General features: G+C 38.8%; 1 protein-coding gene across 1 annotated transcript in view; it reads right to left on the bottom strand.

Moving 5' to 3' along the window:
* Positions 1–21,447, bottom strand: part of LOC122793174 (stimulated by retinoic acid gene 6 protein-like) — a 953,191-nt gene that overhangs the window by 662,046 nt on the left and 269,698 nt on the right. The window contains exon 3 of the mRNA XM_044060994.1: positions 10,457–10,557. Coding sequence (XP_043916929.1) covers positions 10,457–10,557 — 101 coding nt within the window. The remainder of the gene's footprint in view (positions 1–10,456; positions 10,558–21,447) is intronic.

The following is a 21,447-nucleotide window of genomic DNA, read 5'->3' as shown; positions in this document are numbered from 1 at the left end:
AAGGGAACTCCAGCTACATCTACGCAGTATTACTAAGACACATCAGGTGTATTATAAGGAAATGCCAGCTACATCTGTGCAGTATTATTAAGACACATCAGGTGTGTGATAAGGGAACTCCAGCTACATCTGTGCAGTATTATTAAGACACATCAGGCGTATTATAAGGAAATGCCAGCTACATCTGTGCAGTATTATTAAGACACATCAGGTGTGTGATAAGGGAACTCCAGCTACATCTGTGCAGTATTATTAAGACACATCAGGTGTGTGATAAGGGAACTCCAGCTACATCTGTGCAGTATTATTAAGACACATCAGGTGTCTGATAAGGGAACTCCAGCTACATCTGTGCAGTATTATTAAGACACATCAGGTGTGTGATAAGGGAACTCCAGCTACATCTGTGCAGTATTATTAAGACACATCAGGTGTGTGATAAGGGAACTCCAGCTACATCTGTGCAGTATTATTAAGACACATCAGGTGTGTGATAAGGGAACTCCAGCTACATCTGTGCAGTATTATTAAGACACATCAGGTGTGTGATAAGGGAACCCCAGCTACATCTGTGCAGTATTATTAAGACACATCAGGTGTGTGATAAGGGAACTCCAGCTACATCTGTGCAGTATTATTAAGACATATCAGGTGTATTATAAGGAAATGCCAGCTACATCTGTGCAGTATTATTAAGACACATCAGGTGTGTGATAAGGGAACTCCAGCTACATCTGTGCAGTATTATTAAGACACATCAGGTGTGTTATAAGGGAACTCCAGCTACATCTGTGCAGTATTATTAAGACACATCAGGTGTGTGATAAGGGAACTCCAGCTACATCTGTGCAGTATTAAGACACATCAGGTGGGTGATAAGGGAACTCCAGCTACATCTGTGCAGTATTATTAAGACACATCAGGTGTGTGATAAGGGAACTCCAGCTACATCTGTGCAATATTATTAAGACACATCAGGTGTGCGATAAGGGAACTCCAGCTACACATGTGCAGTATTAATAAGACACATCAGGTGTGTCATAAGGGAACTCCAGCTACATCTGTGCAGTATTATTAAAATACATCAGGTGTGTGATAAGGGAACCCCAGCTACATCTGTGCAGTATTATTAAGACACATCAGGTGTATTATAAGGAAATGCCAGCTACATCTGTGCAGTATTATTAAGACACATCAGGTGTGTGATAAGGGAACTCCAGCTACATCTGTGCAGTATTATTAAGACACATCAGGTGTGTGATAAGGGAACTCCATCTACATCTGTGCAGTATTATTAAGACACATCAGGTGTGTGATAAGGGAACTCCAGCTACATCTTTGCAGTATTATTAAGACACATCAGGTGTGTGATAAGGGAACCCCAGCTACATCTGTGCAGTATTATTAAAATACATCAGGTGTGTGGTAAGGGAACTCCAGCTACATCTACGCAGTATTTTTAAAATACATCAGGTGTGTGATAAGGGAACTCCAGCTACATCTATGCAGTATTATTAAGACACATCAGGTGTGTGATAAGGAAACTCCATCTACATCTATGCAGTATTATTAAAATACATCAGGTGTGTGATAAGGGAACTCCATCTACATCTATGCAGTATTATTAAGACACATCAGGTGTGTGATAAGGGAACTCCATCTACATCTACGCAGTATTATTAAAATACATCAGGTGTGTGATAAGGGAAATCCAGCTACATCTATGCAGTATTATTAAGACACATCAGGTGTGTGATAAGGGAACTCCATCTACATCTATGCAGTATTATTAAAATACATCAGGTGTGTGACAAGGGAACTCCAGCTACATCTGTGCAGTATTATTAAGACACATCAGGTGTGTGATAAGGGAACTCCAGCTACATCTGTGCAGTATTATTAAGACACATCAGGTGTGGGATAAGGGAACCCCAGCTACATCTGTGCAGTATTATTAAAATACATCAGGTGTGTGATAAGGGAACTCCATCTACATCTACGCAGTATTATTAAGACAGATCAGGTGTGTGATAAGGGAACTCCAGCTACATCTGTGCAGTATTATTAAAATACATCAGGTGTGTGATAAGGGAACCCCAGCTACATCTATGCAATATTATTAAGACACATCAGGTGTGTGATAAGGGAACCCCAGCTACATCTATGCAGTATTATTAAGACACATCAGGTGTGTGATAAGGGAACTCCAGCTACATCTGTGCAGTATTATTAGGACACATCAGGTGTGTGATAAGGGAACTCCAGCTACATCTACGCAGTATTATTAAGACACATCAGGTGTGTGATAAGGGAACTCCAGCTACATCTGTGCAGTATTATTAAGACACATCAGGTGTGTGATAAGGGAACTCCAGCTACATCTGTGCAGTATTATTAAAATACATCAGGTGTGTGATAAGGGAACCCCAGATACATCTGTGCAGTATTATTAAGACACATCAGGTGTGTGATAAGGGAACTCCAGCTACATCTGTGCAGTATTATTAAGACACATCAGGTGTGTGATAAGGGAACTCCAGCTGCATCTGTGCAGTATTATTAAGACACATCAGGTGTGTGATAAGGGAACTCCAGATACATCTGTGCAGTATTATTAAGACACATCAGATGTGTGATAAGGGAACTCCAGCTACATCTGTGCAGTATTATTAAGACACATCAGGTGTGTGATAAGGGAACTCCAGCTACATCTGTGCAATATTATTAAGACACATCAGGTGTGTGATAAGGGAACTCCAGCTACATCTATGCAGTATTATTAAGACACATCAGGTGTGTGATAAGGGAACTCCAGCTACATCTGTGCAGTATTATTAAGACACATCAGGTGTGTGATAAGGGAACTCCAGCTACATCTTTGCAGTATTAAGACACATCAGGTGTGTGATAAGGGAACTCCAGCTACATCTTTGCAGTATTATTAAAATACATCAGGTGTGTGGTAAGGGAACTCCAGCTACATCTACGCAGTATTATTAAAATACATCAGGTGTGTGATAAGGGAACTCCAGCTACATCTATGCAGTATTATTAATACACATCAGGTGTGTGATAAGGAAACTCCATCTACATCTATGCAGTATTATTAAAATACATCAGGTGTGTGATAAGGGAACTCCATCTACATCTATGCAGTATTATTAAGACACATCAGGTGTGTGATAAGGGAACTCCAGCTACATCTACGCAGTATTATTAAAATACATCAGGTGTGTGATAAGGGAACTCCAGCTACATCTATGCAGTATTATTAAGACACATCAGGTGTGTGATAAGGGAACTCCATCTACATCTATGCAGTATTATTAAAATACATCAGGTGTGTGACAAGGGAACTCCAGCTACATCTGTGCAGTATTATTAAGACACATCAGGTGTGTGATAAGGGAACTCCAGCTACATCTGTGCAGTATTATTAAGACACATCAGGTGTGGGATAAGGGAACCCCAGCTACATCTGTGCAGTATTATTAAAATACATCAGGTGTGTGATAAGGGAACTCCATCTACATCTACGCAATATTATTAAGACACATCAGGTGTGTGATAAGGGAACCCCAGCTACATCTATGCAGTATTATTAAGACACATCAGGTGTGTGATAAGGGAACTCCAGCTACATCTGTGCAGTATTATTAAGACACATCAGGTGTGTGATAAGGGAACTCCAGCTACATCTACACAGTATTATTAAGACACATCAGGTGTGTGATAAGGGAACTCCAGCTACATCTGTGCAGTATTATTAAGACACATCAGGTGTGTGATAAGGGAACTCCAGCTACATCTGTGCAGTATTATTAAAATACATCAGGTGTGTGATAAGGGAACCCCAGCTACATCTGTGCAGTATTATTAAGACACATCAGGTGTGTGATAAGGGAACTCCAGCTACATCTGTGCAGTATTATTAAGACACATCAGGTGTGTGATAAGGGAACTCCAGCTACATCTGTGCAGTATTATTAAGACACATCAGGTGTGTGATAAGGGAACTCCAGCTACATCTGTGCAGTATTATTAAGACACATCAGGTGTGTGATAAGGGAACTCCAGCTACATCTGTGCAGTATTATTAAGACACATCAGGTGTGTGATAAGGGAACTCCAGCTACATCTGTGCAGTATTATTAAGACACATCAGGTGTGTGATAAGGAAACTCCAGCTACATCTGTGCAGTATTATTAAAATACATCAGGTGTGTGATAAGGGAACCCCAGCTACATCTGTGCAGTATTATTAAGACACATCAGGTGTGTGATAAGGGAACTCCAGCTACATCTGTGCAGTATTATTAAGACACATCAGGTGTGTGATAAGGGAACTCCATCTACATCTATGCAGTATTATTAAGACACATCAGGTGTGTGATAAGGGAACTCCAGCTACATCTGTGCAGTATTATTAAGACACATCAGGTGTGTGATAAGGGAACTCCAGCTACATCTGTGCAGTATTATTAAGACACATCAGGTGTGTGATAAGGGAACTCCAGCTACATCTGTGCAGTATTATTAAGACACATCAGGTGTGTGATAAGGAAACTCCAGCTACATCTGTGCAGTATTATTAAAATACATCAGGTGTGTGATAAGGGAACCCCAGCTACATCTGTGCAGTATTATTAAGACACATCAGGTGTGTGATAAGGGAACTCCAGCTACATCTGTGCAGTATTATTAAGACACATCAGGTGTGTGATAAGGGAACTCCATCTACATCTATGCAGTATTATTAAGACACATCAGGTGTGTGATAAGGGAACTCCAGCTACATCTGTGCAGTATTATTAAGACACATCAGGTGTGTGATAAGGGAACTCCAGCTACATCTGTGCAGTATTATTAAGACACATCAGGTGTGTGATAAGGGAACTCCAGCTACATCTGTGCAGTATTATTAAGACACATCAGGGGTGTGATAAGGGGAACTCCAGCTACATCTGTGCAGTATTATTAAGACCCATCAGGTGTGTGATAAGGGAACTCCAGCTACATCTGTGCAGTATTATTAAGACACATCAGGTGTGTGATAAGGGAACTCCAGCTACATCTGTGCAGTATTATTAAGACACTTCAGGTGTGTGATAAGGGAACCCCAGCTACATCTTTGCAGCATTATTAAGACACATCAGGTGTGTGATAAGGAAATGCCAGCTACATCTGTGCAGTATTATTAAGACACATCAGGTGTGTGATAAGGGAACCCCAGCTACATCTATGCAGTATTATTAAGACACCTCAGGTGTGTGATAAGGGAACTCCAGCTACATCTGTGCAGTATTATTAAGACACATCAGGTGTGTGATAAGGAAATGCCAGCTACATCTGTGCAGTATTATTAAGACACATCAGGTGTGTGATAAGGGAACTCCAGCTGCATCTATGCAGTATTATTAAGACACATCAGGTGTGTGATAAGGGAACTCCAGCTACATCTGTGCAGTATTATTAAGACACATCAGGTGTGTGATAAGGAAATGCCAGCTACATCTGTGCAGTATTATTAAGACACATCAGGTGTGTGATAAGGGAACCCCAGCTACATCTGTACAGTATTATTAAAATAGATGAGATGTGTGATAAGGGAACTCCAGCTACATCTACGCAGTATTATTAAGACACATCAGGTGTGTGATAAGGGAACTCCAGCTACATCTGTGCAGTATTATTAAGACACATCAGGTGTGTGATAAGGGAACTCCAGCTACATCTGTGCAGTATTATTAAGACACATCAGGTGTGTGATAAGGGAACTCCAGCTACATCTGTGCAGTATTATTAAGACACATCAGGTGTGTGATAAGGAAATGCCAGCTACATCTGTGCAGTATTATTAAGACACATCAGGTGTGTGATAAGGGAACCCCAGCTACATCTGTGCAGTATTATTAAAATACATCAGGTGAGTGATAAGGGAACTCCAGCTACATCTGTGCAGTATTATTAAAATACATCAGGTGTGTGATAAGGGAACCCCAACTACATCTATGCAGTATTATTAAGACACATCAGGTGTGTGATAAGGGAACTCCAGCTGCATCTATGCAGTATTATTAAAATACATCAGGTGTGTGATAAGGGAACTCCAGCTACATCTGTGCAGTATTATTAAGACACATCAGGTGTGTGATAAGGGAACTGCATCTACATCTATGCAGTATTATTAAGACACATCAGGTGTGTGATAAGGGAACTCCAGCTACATCTATGCAGTATTATTAAAATACATCAGGTGTGTGATAAGGGAACTCCAGCTACATCTGTGCAGTATTATTAAGACACATCAGGTGTGTGATAAGGGAACTCCAGCTACATCTATGCAGTATTATTAAAATACATCAGGTGTGTGATAAGGGAACTCCAGCTACATCTGTGCAGTATTATTAAGACACATCAGGTGTGTGATAAGGGAACCCCAGCTACATCTGTGCAGTATTATTAAGACACATCAGGTGTGTGATAAGGGAACTCCAGCTACATCTGTGCAGTATTATTAAGACACATCAGGTGTGTGATAAGGGAACTCCAGCTACATCTATGCAGTATTATTAAAATACATCAGGTGTGTGATAAGGGAACTCCAGCTACATCTGTGCAGTATTATTAAAATACATCAGGTGTGTGATAAGGGAACCCCAGCTACATCTGTGCAGTATTATTAAGACACATCAGGTTTGTGATAAGGGAACTCCATCTACATCTATGCAGTATTATTAAGACACATCAGGTGTGTGATAAGGGAACTCCAGCTACATCTATGCAGTATTATTAAAATACATCAGGTGTGTGATAAGGGAACTCCAGCTACATCTGTGCAGTATTATTAAAATACATCAGGTGTGTGATAAGGGAACCCCAGCTACATCTGTGCAGTATTATTAAGACACATCAGGTGTGTGATAAGGGAACTCCATCTATATCTATGCAGTATTATTAAGACACATCAGGTGTGTGATAAGGGAACTCCAGCTACATCTATGCAGTATTATTAAAATACATCAGGTGTGTGATAAGGGAACTCCAGCTACATCTGTGCAGTATTATTAAAATACATCAGGTGTGTGATAAGGGAACCCCAGCTACATCTGTGCAGTATTATTAAGACACATCAGGTGTGTGATAAGGGAACTCCATCTACATCTATGCAGTATTATTAAGACACATCAGGTGTGTGATAAGGGAACTCCAGCTACATCTATGCAGTATTATTAAAATACATCAGGTGTGTGATAAGGGAACTCCAGCTACATCTATGCAGTATTATTAAGACACATCAGGTGTGTGATAAGGGAACCCCAGCTACATCTGTGCAGTATTATTAAGACACATCAGGTGTGTGATAAGGAAATGCCAGCTACATCTATGCAGTATTATTAAAATACATCAGGTGTGTGATAAGGGAACCCCAGATACATCTGTGCAGTATTATTAAAATACATCAGGTGTGTGATAAGGGAACTCCAGCTACATCTATGCAGTATTATTAAAATACATCAGGTGTGTGATAAGGGAACTCCAGCTACATCTGTGCAGTATTATTAAGACACATCAGGTGTCTGATAAGGGAACCCCAGCTACATCTGTGCAGTATTATTAAGACACATCAGGTGTGTGATAAGGAAATGCCAGCTACATCTGTGCAGTATTATTAAGACACATCAGGTGTCTGATAAGGGAACCCCAGCTACATCTGTGCAGTATTATTAAAATACATCAGGTGTGTGATAAGGGAACTCCAGCTACATCTATGCAGTATTATTAAAATTCATCAGGTGTGTGATAAGGGAACTCCAGCTACATCTATGCAGTATTATTAAAATTCATCAGGTGTGTGATAAGGGAACTCCAGCTACATCTATGCAGTATTATTAAAATACATCAGGTGTGTGATAAGGGAACTCCAGCTACATCTATGCAGTATTATTAAAATACATCAGGTGTGTGATAAGGGAACTCCAGCTACATCTGTGCAGTATTAAAATACATCAGGTGTGTGATAAGGGAACCCCAGCTACATCTCTTGTCAAAATGTGATGGAGAATCAGAGCAGATTCTATGTCCAGGCATCTTATTCCAACATCATTGCACCATCTCACCAGAGATACAGATGCTACTGAAGATTGCGGGCAGTACTCAAAAACAAAACATCCCAAAGTTGTGTACAGCTGTATGCAGAAACATCCACACACCAGAGCCCTATGCAATTCAAAAATATCCTACCTTTTCCAAGAATATCCACATTCACAACTACTTCCCTAGAAGTACCCAGATATACAGCATGTATGCGTATGGCACTGCTTAACATGCAGGGGAGATTTATTCCAGAGATTTGGGAGGAGACCGGTTATAAACCTGTCACTCCACTGGGTTTTATTTATCTGCTGCTGAAGATGTATGTCCCTAGTTCTAGTAACCTTGGAGATACTGGATTTGCAAAGAAACAGGAGGAGAAGTGGGACAGAAATCTCTCCTCAAAAATCTGAAAGACTCTGAATAAAGAGATAAAGTTTCTGGCATCTTTTGGTAGCTCAGGAACTTTAGGTCTGTGATCTTTTTAGTTAGGAACCTTTGGGATTGTTCTGTTTTTGGTTACTGGGGGAGAGCATTCATCCCAGCATGACTAACTGCAGGCTCAGCCTGGGTTATAACAAACATTTAACAATTACAACTGACAGTGGAACACAAAGGTAATATAAAGTAATCATAAAAAGAGATACTATGTAAAATGCTACACCATGCTGAGAGGTACATTTTACAACTGGAAAAGTGGAATCAGAGGAGTAACAAGAGTAAAGTGAGAAGCAGGTTTAGTCTTGGAAATTGTAGGGGTTAACACAAAGGGCTGAAATCAGAAATATTTGCAGCATCAACGTAAACATCTTTGTGTGATGAGCAGCCAGGTGCAGGCTATGTGCTATTCAGAAAATCCAGCAACATGACGAGGTCAGCTAAGTTATATTCTAATGACTGCATAATGAGCTGTCATAGATGCTAATGAGGCAAAAACAAAAGGCAAGGCAGAGTGATTCAGAAACCCTTACATACTGAGCAGAGATGCTACTCCCACTTTAGATTTGTACACGGTCATAGGTTCCTGTTCAGGCACAGTAAAATACTGTACAATGTTAGGGGTTGCTACAGCTATTGTGTGCTAATCCTTCTGCAGTATGGCATAAAACTCTCATGGGTGCACTCAGTATTTGCACTTACTATAATGCACCACCTGACACCTTTCTCAAGAATTCTGGACAAAGACAACAATGGGAGGACAAAATCCCAAAATTAAGAACAATTTTTAATGGTACTCTGATTTATTTAAAAATGTTACAACAGCGGTAAAGGTTTTGCATCAATACGCATTTCCTGAACAATAAAGAGTATGACACTCTAAATGACTGGCATAGTTGACAGACTGCAATCTGCAGTTATTTATCAGGAAAATCAATAATTTCATGAGGGAAAGGACAAACATACAAGCCAAACACTGAAAATCAAGAACAATTTTAAATGTTACTCTAATTTACTAAAACGTTTCTAAGAATAAAATGTTTTGCATCAACATGCACTATCTAAACAATAAAAAAGTATGAAACTTTGCATAAGGTATTACTAACTGACTGTAATCCTCAGTGAAATACCAGGAAATCAACAAAACTGTGATGAACAGGACAAAATGTAAAGAATTCTGAAATTAATTTAAAAACTCAATTCTTTTCTTACAGTAAAATAAATATAGAGAAATTAATTATAAAGTACCCCTGCCTGATTAGCATTACTCACCCCTCCTGCCCATGGGTAGATTGCTGGCAGCACACGCTAGTACTCACATTGTAATTAAACATTTTTTAAGTGCAAAATAAATCCTTTTTTTCTTAGCAGGTAGGTACTGTTACATTCAGCAGATTGTCTAACTGAAAGGAGTTAGCAATGCTGAACATAAAACTTTATTTCCTCAGAGGTACTGAGTGGTTGGTTGGTTGGTTGGCCATTATGGGCCCCGCTGGAGCTGTGGGCCCTGGGCAGCTACCTGGATTGCATCTATTACAATCTGGCACTGTACTGACTGTAATACTTAGCTCCACATACAGGTGGCTCTTCTGCCTCACTAAAAAGCCCATTCATTTAAATGGGCTCCCCAATTAATCAGCCTCGTTCATTGACAAGTCTCATCAATGTACAATGCCAAATTAATTCAGTGATATGTGACCATTCTCCCTTTTGGAACTGGTCGTATGGTTCGAGTAGTCCCCATTAGCATATGCTGATTAGGAACTGGCAGAGTCCTATCTTATGGAATCAAATGTGGAGTAACATGCTTAATTCAGAGCACAGGGTTTTGAAATCCAGCCCAATATTAAAACTGCAGTTTCAGGTAGACTAGGGTTAGAAAAGTGGGTAACTAAATAACCAAATAGCAAGGAGAGTATCTTACATAACCAGGCCAAAGCGTCTGTTGAGAAGAGCCATTTTTTCATCAAGTCGCATTTTGTTGATTCTTCTGTGCAGGAAGGAAAGCACCAATATGATGAATGCCTGAAACAGAGAACCATATCACAAGTACATGTCAGTGTTTATTTCAGGAGGTTTTTTCCCCTAAAAGCTTTACAACATTAGAAAACTAACATTGCTATTTCTGACATCAACATGGAAATATTTACATTGAGAAATAATGAGAAAGAGACCAAAAGCAAGGTAACACATAACTCTCTGACAGATAAAATAAAACCTTATGGCAACACACTAATCGTGGCAGAAAATCCATATGTGCATATTTGTTAGAGACAAACTCAAGGAAAATCACAGCCAAAATAAACAAAGAAAACAATTTAAACTAACAGAATAAGAAAGTAATTAAGGGGCGGCCACAGTGGTGCAGCGATTAGCGTTGCCGCCTCACAGCAAGAGGCTCTCCGGTTTGATTCTCGGCTGGGGTGCCTTCTGTGCGTAGTCTGCATGTCCTCCTTGTGGTCGCGTGGGTTTCCTCCGGGTGCTCCAGTTTCCTCCCACATCCCAAAGACATACAGTAGGTGGATTGGGCACTCTAAATTGGCCCTAGGTGTAAGTGTGTGCATGTGTGTGCCTTCTGTGGAAGGTTGGGCGCCAGGCTGGCACCTCAACACCATAAAACTCCACTGCCAATCATAAGCAGATAGATGATCCGCTGTGGCGACCCCTAACTGGGAAAAAGCCGAAAGAAGAATAAGAAAGTAATTACCCCTGTAGATTTATTTAACAATAGAAAACAAATGAGGCAGAGCATGTTGTTAACTTGGCGAACTACATTTTTCTAGAAGCATGTGATCAGACAATCTGGTCTGATGTATGTCAAAGTCTAGAGAGTTTATATGTTTTGTTGAGGAACAAAAACACTGAAAACTAGTACCTGAAACACAGAAGGATGAAAAGTTCAACTTCAAGTGTGTTTTTTTTTTTTGCAATGGACCAAGCCCCCTGCACCCCCAATATGGGTACCATCCCCACACACACACTTCAAATCTTAAGTATACCAACTCCATGGTTGCACCCACTCAAAGAAGGAAGACATTTGCCAAAACAAATGAATCATTGCTGGAGCACACTTAGAAATTATGCTGGCAGCGACTGTATTCCTTGGTGTTTTGTACAATGGGCAATTAACTCTCAGGCAATTTCATCTCAGACAACTGTATTGAGAAATTTCATTGGGGATACCTGCAGATATTTCCAGTGTGTCCATACAGAATAAGTCTTTCGGCTTTTCCCAGTTAGGGGTCGCCACAGCGTAACTCCTGTCTGCTAATGATTGGCCGTGGAATTTTACGGTGCCAAGTTGCCAGCTCGATGCCCAACCTTCAAAGAAGGCATGCCCATTCACGCACGCACCTAACTGCATGTCTTTAAAGTCACTCGATCATGGGGAGGACATGCAGACTACACACAGAAGGCGCTCAGAATGATTATCTCATACAAGCTATCTCAGTCAAGTTTTTGCAGAATGAAATAGACACTTACTCTTGGAATAGTTATCTTGGAATAATTATGTATATTTTTCTTCTTTTGTTGTGTACTGGTGATAGACCAGTCAGTCAGGAACTATTCCATGACTTTGGATGTTTTTTGAATACTTTTTGCTGAATAATGATTTTATCTAAAAACACTATGGTGACAATAAAATGTATGTAACTGATATTGCAGGTGTACAATGTAACCAAATTTGAGACTGTTGTATTCAAAAGCATTTTCTTTCTCTACGTTGCAATGGCTTTAATGCTGCTTACATTAACTATTGACGGCATGGATTTTCTGGGACCAGCAGCAGGAAATTATAGAGTACATTTTGGTGTTTTTGGGGGTTAGGGATAAGATCACTTTTCAATGAAAAGTACTGACTGCCACCAGCGTCACAGAAATAGTTGCTGAATAACAAGCCTACTCTTTTCTGTCCTACAATTCATCTATTTACACTTTGATTAAATAATAACTGCTGCCTGTAGGGCAGATGTTGTCGGCAACAATTATAATTATAATTATTATTATCTTAAAAGTGACCCGTCATAAAAGGAGTAGTAAAACATTTCAGAAATAAGAACAATGTCTACAAGTATGTAACTTAACATTCTGAAATGTTTTCAGAATGCATTTCCAAAAATAAAATTAATAATCTCTAAAAACTAAATAACCTTTCTGCAAATCCCCTCTGTTTGGTATATTGTCTAGTTTAAATTATGGTTCTATAAATAAGAAAAAAAGTGAAACTGATTATAACACATTATTTTGGATTTGAACTGTTTTTATAACACACTAATAAGTATTTGGCTAGAATGTCTTGCATATTTGTGCTGATCTGATTACATTTATTTACTTATTTCTTTTGATAACTGAGTTACACAGCTGGGCCAAGCCCATTTTCAGTGCTGGTCCAAACAGAAACATTTCAGTAGAATATATAATAGCACATTTGATTGTACCAATTCAATAACATATGACTGCATATTAATAAGAACAGCATCATATAGTAGCATTCTCAGTTTACTAACAGCAATTTGTCCATTGGTTAAGTCTTTAAAGCACATTTGACATAGCCTAGAGTGCCATTAATTTGTGAGTGGAAAAATGTGGTGATGGTGGTGAAGTAAAAGGCATATGGTACAGGAAAGTTTAGTGACATGAAAAAAGAGCCAGAAGCAAGAGGAATAAGCTAGGACTATGCAGAAATGGAAAGAAGTTTGTGCAGTTTAGTACATGCAAGGCAGGGCAGAAAAAAATTAGTAGCAAATACACTACACACAGCACCTATTTGAAGTTAATAACAGCAAATACATGATAACACAGGCTGTGTTTGCTGCTTAGATAAAACCACTGGTTCATACACAATGCATTTTATACCATGTGTTGATTAAGGTAACAAAACTTGCTTGTTTCAGGTAGAGCATGTCACATCAGGAGAAGGTATGAGACAGAGACCACCCACTATGTTTTTTAATATCTTCAGTGAATAATTGGAAATTATCACTACAGGACACTGGGTTTCTACATGGCTTTTACAACTGAAGTATAAGGAATACAGCAGGGCATGTTCTAAAATGTGGTCCTTTATATGAGAACATTGGGGTAATGCTTAGACTTTTCTTGAGCTCTATGCAGGCCAAGCCTTGTAAGGGAGAATGTTCTTCCCAAGACCTTTTGTGATAAATTTTATAACCTTGTTATAAGTTAATACTGGTTTCAAAAAATGTCAGACTTGTATATTTGAAAATGCTTTTGATCTGAAGATAAGCTAGGCAAGGTTCACTTGCACCCCCCTGGAACAGGCGGGTGGGCGGGAGATTAATTTTCTTTTAATAACCAAAAAAAAATAATTTTTAAGGGAGTTCTTCTTTAAGAGCGGTCCGTAGTTTGCTGGTCTGGTCGCATCAAGTCTGTGCATGCAGACGTCATGTTCCTCTTCACCCGCGCTATTTGAAATTGCTGTTCACGTTGTTTGGTAAGGGAATTATGTTGAATGCTGCAGTAAGTAAGGGAATTCCTCGCCCACTCTGTTTCGCTATTGCTTTTACTTCTCTTCACGTCAAGTCAGGTAAGGGAATTTAGTTGCACACAACACAAAAGTTAATTTTTGATGAGGACTGTTTGAAGGTGATACAACTTGTGGATATGTGAGTTTGTTATTGTTATTATTATTATGTAATGATTCAGCTGAGTGAATGAACTGGTGGTTAAACTGGTCAGCAACAGTGTTTCTGAGGTCTGTAGTGGATGGGTTACTCATACTGATTTGTCCTGGTTGGAAGAGATTGCTTACTGATGTCCAGAATTGCTCGGGATTATATTTATTTCTATTCTGAAAAGACGTGTAGTGAGATATTTTTTCCTGATCTAATACAATGACTGGCTTGATTCCTGGGATGTCTATAATACTGCATTTTTTCCTTGGAGTTATTTTGTGACCAGGTTTTCCAAGCTTTGTTCCTATCTTTCATGACTTGTTTAGTTTCGGTGGACAGCCATGGCATAGGGTTTGAGTTAACTCTTTTAGTTCTACATGGAGCATGAGTGCTGGAGATATTCAGAAAGGTTGTATTAAAATCTGAAGCTGCAGCATCAAGGGGCTGGTTTTTAAGTGTGTCCCAGTTAAAGTGTGTTTAGGGTATTTTTAAAGTTCTCTGGTTGGAACTTACTGAAATCTCTAACTTATTCATAATGGTGTGTTTTTTCCGGGAATGTTTATCTGGCTGACTGCAAATACAGGCAAAGAGCCACTCATAGTATCTGTAAGGGTACCAAATGCTGTTGACAAAGTAATGATCCAGTCACATGCTGAATCTTTGATGGATATTATATTATGTCTGGTTGAGGAGATGATAAGCTGGGTGAAACCATACAGATGTATGATGTTGGTAAATTCTGCTGAGCTAATAGTTGTTCAGTCAATGTTTTGGTCACTTAGGATAATTGTTTCTTGTGCAGTTTTATTTGAAACCCAGCAGAGAAAGTCTTTAGTGGCAGTATTGCTACCATGTAGAATGTATATACCTATAATTACTATGGATTTGTAGTTATTAAGTTTCAGTAGTGAGATAACTATTTCCAAATTATGAAATTGTGGAATATTGTGGGGTAGGACAATAATTTGTGAGAATTTTTATAAATTACAGCAACATCTGCTTTTTTGTTTGTTTTGTCTAGTCTATGGACATTGTAGTAAGAGATAGAAACTGAGTACCTGTTTTTTAGCCATTAGTATTTGATTTTTTATCTTATGTTTGGTTTCAAAGCTACTGAATTCATTTGACAGCATGTTTTTTCTGAGACAATTGACTGCTAACCCAACTCAAGCAGAGAGTTTAAAGAGCTGAATGCATGCTGTAATGTATTATACAGGAGCAACGCATAAGAGGCTAGGTGAGTTATTACTGATAAAGCCAAGAAAGGTGATATGGTGTAAAGTCTCATAGGTGAGGTGATGGTGGTAAGACGTGAGGTCTGCTGCTAGATTAAGGAGGTAAGTCATAAGTAAGTACTAGGCTAGCTGCTCTTTTTTGGGCCATTTAAAGCCTAGCCAAGTTCCCTTAGTGAGATTCAAATCATTTACCTCCTGTCTGTGAGGTAAATACTTTAACCATTACCTCCACTTCCAACTCCGAAGATGAAGTCCTGTGATCTGTATGGGAAACTGTTTGAAGCATGTTGTGTAGGTTGATTAGAATTAGATATGAACATTGCAATGCAGTGTTTGTGGTGGAGGCAGTGATATGAAAGTGACTGGTCAAGAAATATGCTAAAAGGTACAAGGCTGGGTGGGAGGGTACTTTGAATAGGAGGAGCAGTGGATGTTTGTTGGGGGGAGTAGTTCGGCAGTAGCACCTTCTCTTAACAGGATGAATCAGCTTGTAAGTTCTACTGAACTGATCGTTAAACTTAAGTTTGGGGCAGCGCAAGAGCGCGCGTTGCTGGCATGCTTGTGCAAGTTTATCAACTAATTATTGTATTTTGTTCTCTACAACTGATTCGTGATAGTCTGCGCCTTTCTTGGTTGGTTCGTTCAAAAAAGTTGCCATTTTGGATGGGGTTAAGGAAGACTAAACATCAACTGTTTGTGGTGTTCATGTCGGTGTTGTGAAAGTATTATGCAACCGCTGTTACTTTAATGATCGAAGCACGAGTCTGTAGTTTCTTAAAAGAAATTCGTTATCATTAAAGAGGCTGCATATTGAGACTTAAGCAGTTGGAACTGTAATGCTGAAGCTAACAAATAGTTGCATAGTTGGTAGCAAAGCACAAAGTTTGGTACATCTTGTTCCAACATGCTTCACCAGCATTTCTCGTGATGGTACTCCCTTTTTTTGTTTTTTTCTGGCAAATCATTCAGGATTGAAATCAGAAAATAATGGCAAACATTTGTGTTTTAGATTTTATATCCTTAGAAAATGCATACTAATGCAAACCTTGTTGTCCTATCCACTTTCTAAGGAGGTAGGGGGATGTATGTGCGTGTTATACCGTTCAACTCTACAGATTTTCGCAGAATGTCAAGAATTTTGCCTTATATTTTTGATCTGTTCTTCATAAAAATTCTATTTTTTTTTGACAAATCAGTGGGATGAGCTAAGGATTAAAGTTGCTAAATGACATGTATTTGGAGTTTCGGACTTCATGTCCTTTAGAAAATGCATTTCAACACAAATCCTGTTATTCTAGTAACATTCTAAATGTGTCCCTAGTTTTAGGCCTTTGTCCCCAACATTATAACAGGCTTTGTCGAGATTTCTTGTGCGAAGAGATTGAGGTGTGTGTGTGTGTGTGTGTGTGTGTGTGTGTGTGTGTGTGTGTGTGTGTGTGTGTGTGTGTGTGTGTTTATGTATAAGAGGGAGGTAGCATATCCCTCAGTTGTCCAGGTTTTGCAGAATGTCCAGATTTTTGCCCCATATTCCTCCTAAAAAGCATTGAATTTACTAAATAATAACAGGCATTTGAGTTTAGACTTCATACCCTTTAGAAAAGTGCTTACTAACACAAATCCTGTTCTAGCAATTTTCTAGGTTCATGAGAGCAATATTTATTATCTGTCCCTATTTATTTTAGGCTTTGTCCAGATTTCTTGCACTAAGAGGTTGAGGTGTGTGTGTGTGTGTGTGTGTGTGTGTGTGTGTGTGTGTGTGTGTGTGTGTGTGTGTGTGTGTGTGTGTGTGTAAAATGCCCTAGTTAGAGTTAGCAGATGGAATTTATTTTCAAGGAATTGTGAGCTTCAAGGGAAGAGAAGTTTACTGCTACTCATGCCATGTCTGCTTAAAATGTGCAACTGTTTTGTTTAGCAAATGGTATCATGATTGTGGTAAAAAAATTTTAAAGCGGTGTTAGTAGAACAATGGGTAGCATCCTTGCATCTTGATGTAGAGGACGGTAGGTTGTAGTCCCACAGCAAGTTGATTTTGTATTTTAAGGGAGTGGGTTGCTGCAGTCCTGAGTATGATGTTCTCTGGATGAGATGCCTAGAAACTATGAATCTGTCCAGCCCTTTTCCTATTGCAATATACTAGCTTACTATTTTTTTAATGTAACAGAGGCAATTTATTCTTTGAGGGCAGCAGGCACTGAATTTGTAGATGGAACACTGAAATATAAAGTTGTTTTCTAGAAACAACCTCTTCATTAGTTTCAGATCTCTTTAATGTGGAGTTATTCAGATGACTTTTACTTCTGCAGAGATTGTGTATATTGACTGATATTGGTGGATTGTAATGGCAGACGTTTGAGTGGCCTTTTATGGTTGAAATGTTCTGAATTGGGCAGTTTGTCATTATTGGTTTATATGTTTTGTTTCATTGCTTAGTGGAAAAAATGTTCAAAACTATAAATTTAAAACACACTCTAACAAATGGTGCTGTGTTATGCAAGGGATATAATTCAATTTATATATTATAATTAATACAATCAGTAAGGTGAATCAAAGAACGCTTGCATAGCCCTAAAAAATGTGTGCAAGGGCTTATGATTTGAGAACAGCCCAAAGGTAAACTTAACCTGCCACGGGCCAGATGCATTTTCTTTGAATGTGAGTTTCAATGCTGTTTCAATGAATGTGAGTTTCAAAGGTAGAGAAGTTTTAATGCTAAGTCTGTTTTCATTGTAAGACTATTGCTTTGTTTAGGTTTAGTAAATGTCTATCAGTGTTTGTGCTATAAAATTTGAAATAAAAGTTGTAAATGAAATCGAAATATCTCTAATTATTGTAGACGTAAAGCATAAAACAGTATGTACACTGAGAGATTTGAACAGTGTCTATGACAAATGGGGAGAAATATCCAAGTAATGGGACACTGGAATGGCTGCATGGGCGGGGGGGGGGGGCTGTGTGGGTGGAGGGGGTGGGGCTGTGTGGGCGGAAGGGGTGGGGCTGTGTGGGTGGGGCTCTGGGTTTGCCCCCCCTGCAAAAAATCCTGCAGGCTCCCTTGAAGCTAGGGCATTACCAATTAATTAACCAAACTGATTTTGAAACCATAAATAAGACAATTCTTGGCATGTTCTACATATGCTAGTAGTTTATTGCCCTTCTTTATAGTGACAGAATGCTTTTCTTTCAAAACATAACTCACTGCCATATACAATTTCCAAATATTTGTTGGCTGTACCTATACCAGCCTCTTGAGGCATTATTTGACCTGCTAAAGAGCTTTATGTCTGACCCACTTCTACATGTTTTATAATTAAATAACATTTACTTTGTTTTAATTATATTGATACTCAAAATTAAACAACATGTATATATTGACAGCTGGTGTTTTTGTAATTTTGAACATTTGTATACTTAGTTGCTTATTTATTTTATTATTACTATTTGGCTAGCTAGGTAGGTGTGCTGCTCTGAGGGTCTTTTTCAACCATAACCTTCACAAAAAGAGAGATTAAAAGCAAAAGTCAAAACCTAACAGAACTGAATATATGAATAACATTTACAAGTGTTTGAAGTATCAAGCACAGTAAATAAAGCAGTGTTTACTAAACATTTATAAAATCATGTACAGTGGTTATAAAAAGTGTACACACCTCTGTTAAAATGCCAGGTTTTTTTATATAAAAAATGAGACCACAATAAATCATTTCAAAACTTTCCCACCTTTAATGTGACCTATAACATGTACAATTCAATTGAAAAACAAACAAATCTGTTAAGGGAAAAACATAAAAAATAAAAAAGTACGATAAGCTGATTGTATAAGAGTGCACACCCTTAAACTAATACTTTGTTGAAGCACCTTTTGCATTAATTACAACATTCAGTCTTCTTGGGTACACACCCGCCATCAGTTAAAGAGACTCTGATTAACCCCAAATAAAGTTCAGCTATCCTATTAGGATTTTCCTGACATTTACTCAGTTGCCTGCTACAGCAAAAGCCATGGTTCATAGAGAGCTTACAAAGCATCAAAGGGATCTCATTGTTGAAAGATATCAGTCAAGAGAAGGGTAGAAAAAAATTCAGACATCATTGGATATACCATGGAACACAGTGAAGACAGTCATCAAAAAGGAGAGAAAATATGGAACAACAGTGATGTTGCAAAGAACTGGACGTCCCTCCAAAACTGATGAACAGACAAGATGAAAACTGGTCAGGGAGGCTGCCAAGAGACCTACAGAAACACTGAAGGAGCTGCAGGAATTTCTGGCAAGTACTGGTTGTGTACTACATGTGACAAAAATCTGCCATATTCTCCATATGTCTGGCCTATGGGGTAGGGTTGCAAGATGGAAGTCTTTTCTTACACAGAAAAACAACCAGGCCTGGCTAAAATTTGCAAAACAATACATCAAGTCTTCCAAAAGCATGTGGGAAAATGTGTTACGGTCTGATGAGACCAAGGTTGAACGTTTTGGCCACAATTCTAAAAGGTATGTTTGGCGCAGAAACAACACTTCACATCATCAAAAGAACACCATCCCCATGGTGAAGCATGGTGGTGGCAGTATCATGCTTTGGGGTTGCTTTTCTTCAGCTGGAACTGGGGCTTTAGTCAAGGTGCAGGGAATTATGAAGAGTTCCAAATACCAGTCACTTATGGCCCAAAACCTTCAGGCGTCTGCTAGAAAGATTAAGATGAAGAGGAATTTCACCTTTCAGCAGGACCAATGACCCCAAGCATACATCCAAATCAACAAAAGAATGGCTTCACCAGAAGAAAATTAAAGATTTGGATTGGCCCAGCCAGAGCCCAGACCTAAATCCAAAAGAAAATCTGTTGGGGTGACCTGAAGAGGGCTGTGCACAAGAGATGCGCTCGCAATCTGACAGATTTGGAGTGCTTTTGCAAGGAAGAGTGGGCAAATATTGCCAAGTCAAGATGTGCCATGCTGATAGACTCCTACCCAAGAAGACTTAATGCTATAATTAAATCAAAAGGTGCTTCAACAAAGTATTAGTTTAAGGGTGTGCACACTTATGCAACCAGCTTATTGTACGTTTTTTATTTTTTATATTTTTCCCCTAACAGATTTGTTTTTCAATTGAATTGTACAGGATATAGGTCATACTAAAAGTGGGAAAAGTTTTGAAATGATTTACTGTGGTGTCATTTTTTTATATCACAAAAAACTGGCATTTTAACAGGGGTGTGTACACTTTTTATATCCACTGTATATAAAAAACTGACAGTTTTGGTCTCACTGAAAGCAAAGCGGTACAATTAGAGAGGTTAAATGGTCTAATGAGTAAAAGTTTAGTACATAAATACATTTATGTGGAGCAGATGAGTCAGCATATCTTATTGAAGAAAATTAGACTATGCATATTTCATGCAACAGGTGTTAAGAAGCTCCAAACAACTGGAGAAAGTTTGTTGAATGTTCTTTTGCGATAGTAACAGACTGGCTATTAGCTGGTAGTGATGGGATAGCAGCTTAAGCTTGCATCTAAGCAGAGTTTAGGAAAATAATTTTATACATAAGAATGAAAAAATAAAGCAGAGCTTTTCATTAATAGGATTGTATTTTGTGGTGGGTAGGAGGAACCTTAAGTGAATGACTAATCTTCTTCTTCTTCTTTTGGCTTTTCCCGGTTAGGGGTCACCACAGCGGATCACCTGTCCGCTCATGATTGGCAGTGGAGTTTTACAGTGTTGAGTTGCCAGCCCAGCGCCCAACCTTCCACAGAAGGCACACACGCACTCACACCTAGGGCCAAAATTAGTACATAAATACATTTATGTGGAGCAGATGAGTCAGCATATCTTATTGAAGAAAATTAGACTATGCATATTTCATGCAACAGGTGTTAAGAAGCTCCAAACAACTGGAGAAAGTTTGTTGAATGTTCTTTTGCGATAGTAACAGACTGGCTATTAGCTGGTAGTGATGGGATAGCAGCTTAAGCTTGCATCTAAGCAGAGTTTAGGAAAATAATTTTATACATAAGAATGAAAAAATAAAGCAGAGCTTTTCATTAATAGG

Source organism: Protopterus annectens, chromosome 2.part0 (genome assembly GCF_019279795.1).
Source record: "Protopterus annectens isolate FY-2018-M chromosome 2.part0, PAN1.0, whole genome shotgun sequence".
Lineage (NCBI taxonomy): Eukaryota > Metazoa > Chordata > Ceratodontiformes > Protopteridae > Protopterus > Protopterus annectens.
This window is presented reverse-complemented; position numbering and strand designations above follow the sequence as displayed.